This window comes from Haplochromis burtoni, unplaced genomic scaffold (genome assembly GCF_018398535.1).
Source record: "Haplochromis burtoni strain Fernald_Lab_line unplaced genomic scaffold, NCSU_Asbu1 Contig_360, whole genome shotgun sequence".
Taxonomy (NCBI): Eukaryota; Metazoa; Chordata; class Actinopteri; order Cichliformes; family Cichlidae; genus Haplochromis; species Haplochromis burtoni.
This window is the reverse complement of record NW_024582721.1, coordinates 401,346-414,773: the sequence shown is the minus strand read 5'-3', so window position 1 is coordinate 414,773 and position 13,428 is coordinate 401,346. Positions and strand designations below refer to the sequence as shown.

At 39.4% G+C, this 13,428-nt stretch overlaps 1 protein-coding gene across 4 annotated transcripts in view; it reads left to right on the top strand.

Moving 5' to 3' along the window:
• Positions 1-3,066: 3,066 nt before the first annotated feature.
• Positions 3,067-13,428, top strand: part of robo3 (roundabout, axon guidance receptor, homolog 3 (Drosophila)) — a 177,456-nt gene continuing 167,094 nt past the window's right edge. For 3 of the 4 annotated variants that reach the window (XM_014340418.2, XM_005943358.3, XM_005943357.3), the window contains exon 1: positions 3,068-3,676. In XM_014340418.2, coding sequence (XP_014195904.1) covers positions 3,502-3,676 — 175 coding nt within the window. In that variant the 5' untranslated portion in view covers positions 3,068-3,501. Of the gene's footprint in view, positions 3,677-13,428 lie in introns of all 4 variants that reach the window. The other variant, XM_005943356.3, reaches the window with a different exon arrangement.

The following is a 13,428-nucleotide window of genomic DNA, read 5'->3' as shown; positions in this document are numbered from 1 at the left end:
TTTTTCAAGAAATAACTGTTGCAGCTGTTGTTGCAGGAGAGGTCAACATGACTTGCTGTTGCTAAAACAGGGGCTTTTCTGATCTCGTGAAATTCCATAGTCATGCTTTAAAATCCTTTATCGAGTCTGTTGTGCTTCTGCTCGTGCAGCTAGTGGAGATAGGGTTATGTACCTGCCTGTCTGAGTGAAATTGTGTGTCAGCCGGATGACGCAGAGGGCAAATTGTTGCAAATCAGATCTGGATCGGTGAGTGCACTTATGCATAAATGCAATGTATTTGTAACTTTGTAACTTTTTGAAGAGCAAAAAGAACATTCCAAGCAGTAAAAGGTACTTACTTGTACCATGAGGCAATAATGATACTCTTAGATTTGAATGTTTTATTGTTTATGAAAAACATTGAATACACTCTGACAAGTTTCACTGGGTGTCTCTCTCGTACAGTACAGTGTAAAAGTCCTCATTTTCTCATTGCACTCAAAATTTGGTAATTATGAAATATGTATAAATTTAAATACACTATAAAAGACAAAAACTGAGTTTCTACAATCCTCTCAAGCTTGAATGTCAGTGTTTATAGTTCAACACAGCTTACTCACCCAAGTTGCAGGTTTAACAGCTTAGACAGTCCAGCGTAAAGTAGCAGGAACATCTGTGCCACATATGGATTAGAAGTAACCAACTCCCGATGGGACACACTGCCGAAGGTGGTTGAGAACGACAGAGCTGAGGTCCAGACAGACAAGCAGCTGCTGCCCAACCAGTCAGATATAGTGGTGGTTGACATGGAGCAGAAAATTACAGTTTTTCCTGATCACTTTTAACTTTTGCAAATCAGCAGAATCGTGGTGGAGAGGTTAACAGTAATCTTTCACAGCAAGATGTTTCAGGGTTTTCACTGTTCTGTTTGCTGGGGATTCTGTTACCAAGTAGTAGATAGTAGACCCAGCTTTGAGTGATCACTGTAGTGGACTTGCTCTATGAAAGAGTACAGTTAGAGGTGCCAGGGGTCAGGGGCCAAGCCACTGACCTCCTAAACATACAAAAAGCTATTTTATTCCATGTATATAATAAGTGAATTATGTGTATGATCTTAAACTCAGGATGTAGTGCATTCTTTGACATCACACAACACCATAAAGTGTGAGAATATTAGATATTTTTACCATGAACAATCAGAAGATTCAAGAAAATAATTATCAGATGACCTGAAAGAGAATATGATGCTACTTTTATTTATTCACACAACAGAATTTTTTAAAAACACCATCTGTACACTGCAGAAATGATATGATCATGAAAATGGCAGCTTCCGTGGCCGAGGAGAGTCATTACTGAGAATTACGAGTGGCTAAGGAGAGCACCCAGGGAGCATGCAATCATAGATGTATATTTGTACTGGCACTTTGCTGCCGCTTCATTAGTTTATGTTAGAAATATTAGTTTATGTTAGAAATAAAAAGTGGCAATAAAAGTTAACATGGTCAACATGAAATAGAGAAGGATTATTTCTTCATGTTATATGCCAGGACTTTAGACATATATATATATGGAACACATATACAATGTGTTCCATACTCATCTTTGAAACTCTTTGAAGTACATCCATGTAAAATCCTGGAACAACCTGACAAGATAACATGTTTCTCACACACAATGTAGCCTGACAGTGGCTATCGATTCTCCATTGCAACTCAGCCTTCTTCCATAGCATGCCCATATTGAATGTCCATTAACACTGTATGTGTGGATTTAGCTGGCACACATGTCCCATGAATAGAAAACAGCCTAAAATAAAGAGGGACTGGAAAAGACACGAAGAAGAGGGCGCGGGACGGGGGTCGTCACGGCATCTTTGTTGGTTTGTTGCCTCCCTTTGTCACAGTGATGGAGCAGGAGGACAGGCCCCGGATGGTGTATGGGCATCATTAATGGGAGTCACACTGAGGCTGTCAGTGGGGTGTCCAGGAGCCACATGTGACCGTGCTGCTATGATCGCATGTGTGTATCCATGATGATATGCAGACTATGCTTTAAGAGCTATAGCATGCTTGAGCATGAAGGCATGTGATTACATTTCGTTCATCCACATAGACACAGGATAGAAACAGGATATATAGTGGTTGGCAAACAAAGCTAAAAGAAACTGCATTATAGAGTGGCTAAAGTCACGCTATTATGAAGCAGATGCTGCTTTTTTTCAACAAAAAAACCTCAAAAAATAACTGCATCTTTACCTAATCAATAGTTAATGTAAGCATTGCTTCGATCTGTTATTTTATAGTATATCGTAAACTGATAGTTAAAGTTTGCAATCTTGTGATTTAGACAGTTTAAAATGAAACTAAATTAAATGGTAAACATTATTATAATATCATTGTTTGTTCACAGTAAAAAGTGCTAATAAAGTTTAATTAGAAATTCAGCATTTATTAAAGATGGCTGCTATAAAGTGTTATTGTTATGTTTGCTATGCATGTTTGAAAATGAGTTAATTGCTGAGTAAGTTTGTTTCTTTGACTTTTTAAAAATTAAATGAATTAAAGTGATTTTCTGCTGCTTAGTTTAAAACAAACACTGATGCTATAGGATAGGATGCTGTAACCAACTTGCACTTTACTGCTGAGAAAGTCATTTTAGAGACAGAGCCACTCTGGTATTTGTTGATGTGGACAAAGGAAAAAGTCTGCATGCAATGTGCTTTGAAAATGTGGAACAGCAGGAAACAAACACTGCCAGCAGGAGTTTAGTTAGTCCCAGGTTTGTTTGTATGTGTTCATTTATGCATATGTGATGACCTTTTTTGGACGTATGGTTAAGATGGTGACGATGCGTCTTTTCACCTCCTTTTCTCCACCGCCCTGATTCACAGCCTCCTGGGATGATTATTAATCTAATAATTAAACATTTATTGCCAACAGCACCTGCTCTCTCTCGCTCCTCTGAAACCCTCAGGACCCCACCGCAGAGAGAGAGCGCGAGAGAGGAGGAGAGCTGGAGAGGGAGGGAGGGACACAGGAGGAGCCAGAGGGAGGGGTTGGAGAGAGGAGAGCAATTCGAAAGGGTCATCATCACATTGCTGGATTCTTTTACACCAGCGAGAAGCTGTTGTTTTGTATGGCGGCAGACAGCATGTGAAGTTATTTGATCCCAGAACAAAAGAAACAAGGAGGAAGGAACAATCCGATGCTGGGAGGGATTCACAGCGAGGGGCCCCTGACTCAGTCTGACATCTACAAGCAATTAATCTCCTAATCGTCTGACTTCTTTTCACTCACTTTTATTTTTTATTCAAGATTTCTCTGCTTTTTTTCTTCAAAATGTTTGGAAATGTCTGATTCAACTTGAGATGAAAAGAGCATCTCTTTAGCTCTTCTTAACCCCGAGTAAGGAGGAAAAGCATATTCAGCAGCAGGCAGAGTCACACTTTTAAAATTAACAGAGTGAGAGAGACAGTGAGAAGTACAGAGAGAGGGAGTGCAGGTCCCTCTGTGCACCACGATGCTGCGCTACCTGATCAAGACCTTGTTGCAGATGAATCTGTTCACAGACACCATCCGAAACCCTTCCAATGGAACTGATGTCTACTTCAACGGCTCCCTGCAATCCTTCAACGGCTCCCTGCCGTCCTTCAACAGCTCGCTGTTCGAGTGGGGAAACTTCACCGGCTTCAACGGTAAGTGTATCTTCCCCTCATTAACCCCCCATCTTCAACCTCCTCAAAACACACATGGCATTCTTGAACAAGACACCTGAGTCTCTGTTGCAACGGGGATCTGAAACTGAAAAGGAAAATGTGACCTCGTGTGAGGTCACTGGAGATAAACAGATGTAATGTCAGGATTCATATCATTCATATACTCCTGGACACTCTTGTGTCCAGGAGTATATGATGATCAGCAAACATAAAGTGTTGTTACTAGACTATAGTAGAAGGTGTTGATCTTTAAGCGTAAACTTTATGATCTAAACTTTCTAATCACGTCCATCCTTCAGTTACCACCGAACCAATACTACATCCCCACTTGCCTCATGCTTTCTTCTCGCAGGGAAATTAAAAAGGGGAGTTGGGAGTCAGCAAACTGGCATCACATACTTGTCAGGGTGTTTTTGTGGGCTATGAGTGAAATGTGACAGAGACACAGTATTACCCAATAACACCGCCTGTTTTGCAGAACCGTGAGTGGCAGCCTGCTCACTCTGCTAAATGAAGCTGTCTGCTGTCAGGCACGATGCACCCAAACTGTCAGATCTTTTTAACTTTCGCCATCAAGCTCATCTTTACCCAGTGATGAAGCTCAGAGCTGTGTTGGCTTTGTTTTTTTCCTTTTTGCTCTGGGCGGAATTTATTAATGTCTGCTTTTTTATGGTTCTGGTAGGAGTTTTGTTGTTAACATGTGACTACACGTTACATACCATATATATACACACACACACACATATATATATACACACATATATAAATATATACATAGAGAGAGAATGAGAGTGTTAGTGCAAGTGTACAGGGGTAGAGTTCTGTAGTTATGTCCAGACATTGGCATGATGTCTGATTCAATGAGTACCATAGCTTTGTCTCCATGTAATCGCATACCAATGAAAGCTGCATTCAGACACACACACACACCATTGTCAGATGCATCAATCACATTCAGCATATGTTATTTACCTACAAAGAAATGTGATCTTTCTTTTATCGCTCAGTCCCGAGTTGGTAAAACATCCAGCTGCTTCTCAGCTCGAGTCCACTGACTAACGGTAAAGAGGGAAAGCAAAGGTACACACTCTTTGTGATTGCGTGGGTGTATACTGTCACAGAAGAGAGTGATGCTTCCCTTTGATGAGTGGACATGGGTGTGAAAGGTGCATTTGCGTCTGAGCCACCCATTCCCTCCTCCCTCCTGTCCCCATAGCCAGCTTCAAACAGCCTCAATAATGCCGAGTTTATAGCTTCTTTTTCATTGCCATCACACTTCTATTTCTCTCTCTCTCTTGCCATCTGTAAACTCTAATGGAGTGTAGATTGAGTGTTTGTGGGGTTCACTCCTAAAATCTATAGAGAAAGTAAGCAGGAGAGGCAGCAATGAATCTATTGAGGCTGGAGCAGAAAAACACAGTCTGATAGGCTGATAGACAGACATGCCTGCCGTGCATCTCAGCCTCATATTCTTGGGAATCTTTCTCTGTAGCTCACAGAAATTGAATCCCCCCCTTCAGTCTTTAAGTGATATAGATATATTCAGGCAGCCACTTGAGGACGTGTGGGGTTAGATGTAATAGTTTAACTAATCAATGATCAATGAGGGAAGGTATAAAAGCTTTTTTCTTTTGTGAACATGCCACAGAGATGTGGATTGACTATATGAAAGGAAAGAAAACGATAACCTCTGATATCTGAATTACATCCTGCAAAAGTAATCATTGTCCAGATTTGCACTGCAACCCCACAAAGACACATACATATTTAAAAAACATAATAGAGATGTATTTTCCTGGCCCCCATGTGCTGATTCATCACTGGGGAGGGGATGGGTGGTCAAACTGTGGGTATCCAGGCGAGAAGCTCAATAGCAAGTCAGTGGGCGGACAGCTCGTGTGGGTCAACCTGGAGCTCAGAGGGAGGCTCAATGGGAAAATCAATGCAGCCCGATAACCAATTTGGGAAATAATGGACATCACAGCACTATAGTGGACTGCTGGTACATTTATCAGTTCATTCACTCTCTGCCTCTCACTCTGTCTCTGTTTCTTTCTTTATCACACCTCTTCTGTTGACTGTTTCTTTTACTCCTTTAACTGACAGTCACTAATTGAGGTTCATTCATTTGCAATTGATTGTTGGAAGCTTGTTTCTTATTATATTTACAACTTTGCTTCCTTATGTTGTTGTTCAATTTGGTTTCAGAAGAATTTATTCAAAAGATGTTGTTTGAATGTTTTTAGTCATTTAATAAAGAACGAAAAAGTGACATTTATTTTTGTCATAAATGATGAACTTTAAATAATTCTTCCCTGAATCGAAGGATTAAAACAATTCTTCTCTGCTGCTGCACTCTGGCTCCAGCACCAGACTATGGAGATACAGTCATAATCCATAGGAGCCTTCTGAACCTCCACTTGGTTCAATAAGTGAGACAGGTGCTCTTTGGGGAACAGATGCTTGAATCAGAGTTGAGATATTCAGCTTGTGAATCAATATGAAGAGTGTTCAGGAGCTGTGATGCACAAGTACCGTGAACGAAATCACTTTAATTTTTCAAAGATGTAAAAGCATAATGTAATCAAGCCTTTAAAAAGAATATTTGAATGAAAAATTAATAAGATTTTCTCTTTTAAGATTGTCACTGAACGGCCACATTTAAAATCACTGTACTTCTGATATTTTATGTAGTTATTGAATTTTATAGACATAAAGACCTCTGAATTTGGGCTCTTGTGGGTGGAGATACCAGTGGTCAAGTTGTATGTGTGTGCTCTAATGGAACCATTTAACCATTTTATGGAGGTCAGCTTAGTCCCTCTTTGCTTTTTTCACTTCAACTCTGGAATAAACGTGTGTGTGTGTGTGTGTTCAGTGCAGTACAGTTACTTCTAAATATGTATATTTTGCATATTTCAATATGCAAAATCCCCTAAAAAAGTACTCTCCCACACACAACATCCAAAACTACTTTTATTTGTGCAGAAGCAGGGTCGCCTGCAGAATCTTTATCAAGGGAAATCAGCATTTAATACAATCACTTCTGTTCATTTTACACACTATTTCAACACTCTGAAATCAAAAACAGCCTATTGAAGCTCTAGAAATGTGGTGCCCTGATGCCCACCGGGAGGAACATTAAACTTGCTCCTGCTGTGCTGGATGTTAAGTATGATGGCTGTTTGCTGTTAATGGGGCTGTCAATCTAGTAGAGAGTACATATGTGCAGAGGGCTTTGGAGCTATAACACAAAATGGATATTCATCCTGCATTCCTCATTTAATGGTTAGATAGTATAGATGTATTATTAATAAATGACTAGGGAGCATTTGGGAAGCCAAACATCTTTATTCATAGTATGCACAAAGGTCTGGAAACCACTAGTTGTTTCACCTCAGCTACTGTCACTGTCCCTGCCTCTTTCTCTGTCTCACATCTCATAGACTCGAGACATGGATGGTCCAATACACTGAGATGCATGCTAATTTAAAGGCACTGAAAACGCAGACACAGATGCCATTTCACCTCTTACTTACTGTCAAAGCTGGTTCCAGCTCCAGCACAAAGTCTGCATCATTAGATGTGACCTTTCTCTTTGAGCTTGTGCTGATGCTGGCAGTGCGACCGCAGCTGGGACTTTGTAGCAGGTTAGAAAGAGAATGCCTGATGACCAGTGAGAGCTCAGTAGTGGCTGGCCAGGCGCACTATGGTGGAGGGTGGGAGGTGCGGATATTTAGACGCCACATACTGATGGCATCAATCCAAAGCAAGCACACTATCACAATAAACCTGGCAATGCAATGTCAGATAGACCAACTTTTCTTTTAACTCACTCATTATTAAAAAAAACAATAGGATTCAATACTGTGTCTCTAAAAAGAATGAGGTACTTCAACAGAGCACACAATCCTTTTAAAAAGGATCTGTTTGTATCACACCTTGTCAAAATGAAGACAGCTACAGCGCACAACTGTAGTAAAAGCTATCAGCATGACATGGTCCACAATACTCAAAAAAATCAACACGTAACTTAAAGTGCTTCTCTTGTCATATAGAGATGCTTTAGTTGGGATGGTGAATGCAGGAGTATGACAAACATCTAAACAAAATGGTATTTTAAGTACAATTAAGCCTCAATCAGATTATGATTTCCGCAACTGTGAAGCTGGCACAATGGTTTTTAAAAGCAGAAATTCATGTCTGAAAACATGAAAAGACTAACAGCATCCACGAAGCCAAACTGGCACATGTACACAACTTATAGGAACGGTGATATCAAGGAGTAATTAATGACTACAGAAAGTTAGGTTTGAAGTGGAGGCTATGAAATATATGATATAAGAGGACCAACATACTTATACAAGACTAGAGTCTCTGGTAGTTTCTTTGTAGAAATCTGCACAACCTCATTAGGCAAAATAAAACAGTGATACCTCCAGGATGGTGCAGATGAAGATGCGTGCAAAATTGAAGGTGGATGATGTTAATTTCAGTAAAAACAACACTGTCATCATCATCGCTTGAACATTCTGCTCTGGCCATCTATCCCTTTATCTTGCTCACTCCCACGAGCTGCTCTGCCTCACTTCAATTTACGTCAGCTCACCTTGATTTATCGGCATGTCTGCTGCATAAACAGTATTACACATTGTGTGAATACATAACTAAAGGGAAATTAAAAAACGCCAGCGATTGCCTTGTGAATATATCTGTGTGTGTTTGTTTAGCTACTCAAGGATCTAAGTCACTGCATATTCATCTCCTGTTCCTCTCCATCCATTCCATGCTCCTTCACCTTATCCCTTCATCCATCCCTCCCATATTCCCCATTAAGAAACCTCCTCAGCTTCCTCCCGCAGAGGAGGCTCAACAACAGCTCGGCAGTCCGACCAGGTAGCCCATTACTGCCAGATCATCTTCACGTATTTTCAGCTGCTGTCAGCTTGAGCCTGCTCATCGCAGTTTCCATTACCTGCTGCATCACTGATAAGCTTATCATCCACAATTTCACTTTAAAGCCCCAATTTGTTGCTGCAGTAGGGGGGGCGACTGTTTGAAGAATTGTGACGTAACTGCTCGCATGATTGGTCCCATCGAGCTTTTCTTTCCAAACGCAATTTTCACAAATTTGAAAGATTGTAAAAGTTTATTTGGCTTGGGTATATTTACATCTGCCATTTGAGAATTGAAACACCTTTATATATCAAGGTAAATTTTTCTGTTAGACATTACAACAAGGATAAATGGCTGATTGAACGGACTGATTGCAAATCTTTCTCTCCTTTCACGCTGAGATTTTACACCAGACAGACCCTTTTGTCATGCTTTTCATGCTTATTTCCCCTGTGTCTGAGATCATATGCAGAATTATGTACATAACTGAACTGGAATGGAAATTAGGGAGCATCTGTGGCAATGATGAACATGGAGGAGAGGGGACTAAGTAGAGACAGAGAGAGAGAGGGCAAAAGATTCTACTTTGCAAATAGAAGAGAGCTCTGCATATGCTAATAGCAACTTGGAAACCTTCCTCCATCACACCAAGGATTTCTCCAGGTGGTGAACGCAAGCAGATACTGATGAAGACGTACAGTTCTGTGAAAAATATTTAAATAAATACAAAATGATGATTTCATCGATTAAGGGGTAGTCTTTACCCAAACGTACCTGGCACTAACCTCCTAATAACGTGTTTCATAACCTGTGACTTGGGAAAATGAAGACTGACCACTATTTTAAATATGGTTCATTATGTTTTTAATTTTGTTCATAGTTTGCTTTGGCTTAGATATTAGCTTCAAAACTGAAAAGTTGGACAGACTCAGCATTTGACCCATGGATGGCTCCTGATAAACATCAAAGACCCTCAGAGTTATTGTAGTTCAGTTCATCCAAATGTAGTCGAGACATTTTAGTATTTTCAGTATTCTGCAGAATCACCGCTGCCCATCAGTGCCATTTGGATCCCTAAAATTCTTCAATTATATGCTCCAGTTATACTAAGATCTTAATTTGCTGACAACATCACAGATGCACAATCAATCAAACCCCTCAACACTAGAAGACAAAAAAAGAGGTTTAGCCTTCATGAGGACTCCTTATAAATTATCTACACTTCCATTCTCAATGACTCCCACTTCATTGCTTTAAACAGACTGGCTGCATGATTCATTTGGGAGCTCCCAGACAAGGAGGAGGTCAATCAAAATGAGGGGTTAAGTGTGTTGATGACTCAGGGGTCAGCAAGAGAGGTTGTGGCCCTTAACCCAGCGACAAACACCCTCTAACCCTGACAACATAATAACAGAGGGAGCTTCCTGGGGATATTAAGTGTGATGACATAGTTCTTTTGTTTATCACATCTGCCTTACGCCATTGTTATTCCAATCAGTGTGATTAGTTATGACAAGGTGTAAGCAATGTCCTGTCCAAGCTGATCACTGAATTAAGTGAATGTAGTAAAGTGGAACATAAATGTGTCTTAAACTGAAACTATTCATGTACTTTAAATGAAACACACATCATAACGCAAACATTGCTTTCCCGAAGTCAGATCTTGCATCATCATTATGGACTAATGGAACAACCAGTATGCATGGTATTCTTCTCATCAAAGTCATTTTTTCCCTGTGTTTAACAAATGGAGTTACAACAGAAACCCAGCGTGAGTAGAGTGAAGGCATGAAGTGCATGTTTTTAAATGCAAATTGAATGCTGGTGCAGTAAAATGACTTACGCTGTCTCCTGCACACACAAAGTGAAGTAAATGTCAATATTCTATATTTGCTAACAATATGCAGACAGGTAAAAACACAAAAGCTATTAGCAAAGGCAGAAAACAAATCTCCCTCTCTTCTGCTCTCACAACCATACACATACAATCTAATACATATAGCCGTCTCCAAAATCCATGTCAAATCACAGCCCCATTGCCAATTATCTTCTGAATCCTTTGGAGGGAAGGAAACTTGCAATGACAACCCTGTAGTGTCAACACAATTGGTTATGCATGCTTATGAATACTAAGATATAAAAACAAAGTGAAGAGTGCAGATCATGATGGGTTTGTGTAACATACCATAATAAGTTTTCCTTCTGCTCCTTTCTGTGTTTTCAGTATATGAATTCTAGGTGAATGTGAACAGATGTGATGGATTAAAATGTTAAACAAGGCTATAGAAGGAATTTGTTCTGCCATTGTTTAGTTTTGTTATCTTCTGAGAGATTTCTTTTTTCAATCATTTCTATTCATTTTAATGTAACTGTGAGTTAAAGCAGCGGGGGAATATAAAATCATACCTCTGAATTGTAGGATTCCTGCTTCTGTTTGTAAGATTACAACAAATGGTTACACCATGGAATCGACTGCAATCACAGAGCTGCTTTGATTAAAGATTTTGATCTCTCTTTGTTCCTCTTACTTTCTTCTTTTTTGCATCTAACACTTGTAGACTCTTGTCTTAGCTAAATCTCCCTTGGAAATGAGACCTTTGATTTCGCTGGGATTAGGCTGAGTAAAAACGAAGCCTGAATTAATTAAAACCAGAAGAGCAGCTGCTCATTTAGGAGTTCTTGCACTGTTAAAAAAAGAATCTTTGAATCTTTAAAGAGAAAACAGGCCGAGATAAATACAAAAATAACAGTCAGTATGCTTGAAAATACCTCATCAATGGTTTGATTTGTTCAATGTTATTTGATGCATGATCAGAATATCTGCATTGTCACATGCCAATAATGATTCATTATATAGGCCTGAGCTTAAATCATACGAGCTGGTGGTGCAACGATCACTTGGTAATTACTGAGTAAACCCTAATTAATAAGAGCAGTCAGTCTGTGACCTGCTTGGCATCCCTGTACATGCACATATACACAAATGCAGTCACACACACGCAGGACAAACAAAAGGCCTAAACTGAATTGACTTGATCAGAAATGTTCACTTCTCCTCTATGTCCAACTCCAAATGGCTAACACATAAAGACTAAAGTTAACTCTTAATTGCTGTCATATAAATGTAACTAGGTGCTTAATGTTTGCATATCATATATATCAAATTTATATCAAATTTTGGCATTTATTTTCATTTTTGCTTGTGCCTTATGTGAAAATCAGACTTTGGACGGATTAAAATAAAAAAATATGAAGTAAATCCTATTCCGATTACAGTTTATTGGATTTACTGTGTGAAATACTAAACAGAAAATGACTCATAAACTCATAAAATCCTTTGGCTTCTCCTCCACTAAAGACTATTTGATGTCCTGCTTTGTAAATACAGAAAAAGCTAAAATATAATTAATTTGTATATTTTTGGTTTGGAATCAGATCCTCTTATGCTAATGAACTGTTGTTATTTTTCATTATGTAAGGGTTTAAACATATTTGCACCTGAGCTGCCCAGTATAACCAGTCTCCCATGTGTAGGCCAAGCTGGGAGCAGATGGCAGTCTGATTCATCCACTTTCCTTGTTCTGCTGCCCCGAGTCAGGTGACTCAAAACTGCTGCCATCCAGTCACACTCTTAATGCTGATGTAAACTGATATCCTGAACCTTTTTTTAGTGACGTTACTACTGTCGGGTAAACTTCATAAAGTGAAAGGTTGATCTAAGAAACATCGCTCAGTTCAAATCAGTTTTTCTAATGATTTCTATCCTGATGGGAGTGGTCTCTTCTGGGATGCTAGTGGCTATCAATACAACTGAATGGTTTGGTCTGAGGATAAAAATGATGTGAATGCTGGATAACAAGCCCACATTTTTGACATCCAAATTAGACAGTGCCCTTTCAAACAGTGTGGGCCCACAGTAGTGGTGAATTGTGAGACTGTGGGGGCAAACCCACACTTATCCTCAAGTGGATGTGCCCACATAAAACCAACAGCAGTTTTGCCCGTTGGGGCCCTATATGGGCTTTCTTGGAGAAACTTCTCTTCGGGCCATAGAACAACAACAACAACAACAATCTTTATTTATAGAGCACATTAAAAGCCAGGGGCATGCCAAAGTGCTTTACATAAAACAATAAAACAATAAAATGATTTACACTAAAACATCGGAGTCATATAAGTGTGGGATTATGTTCACAGGTAAAAACCACTAATAGAAATAATCTATAGCACACAGCTATAGCAAAGTAGAACTGTACCATCATACACAGTGATAGAGAACATAGACAACGCAACAATAAAATAATAAAATAATTAGCACTATAACGTCAGAGTCATATAAGTGTGAGATTATGTTCACAGGTAAAGACCACTAATAAGAATAAACTATAGCACACAGCTATAGCAGAGTAAAGCTGTACCATCAAACACAGTGATAGAAAACATTGACAGCGCAGGACAACGCAAAACAACCAGACACATTAATAGAATAACTCACAAGAAGCGAGGCGAGAATTTAACTAGTAGAAAAAGCAAGTTCAAACAAATATGTTTTAAGCCGTGATTTAAAAGATTGAATAGAATCAGACGCCCGGATGCCAATCGGGAGATTGTTCCACAGCTCAGGTGCAGCTATGTGTTATTAGTAATTTTAAAAGTAAACAACAGAATTTTGAATTGAATACGAAATTTCACAGGCAACCAGTGCAGATCAGCAAGGACGGGAGTGATGTGAGCAAACTTCTTAGTTTTAGTTAGAATGTGTGCAGCGGCATTCTGGACTGTCTGTAATCTATGTAAAAGGGTAGAGTGGAGACCATAATAAAGTGAATTACAGT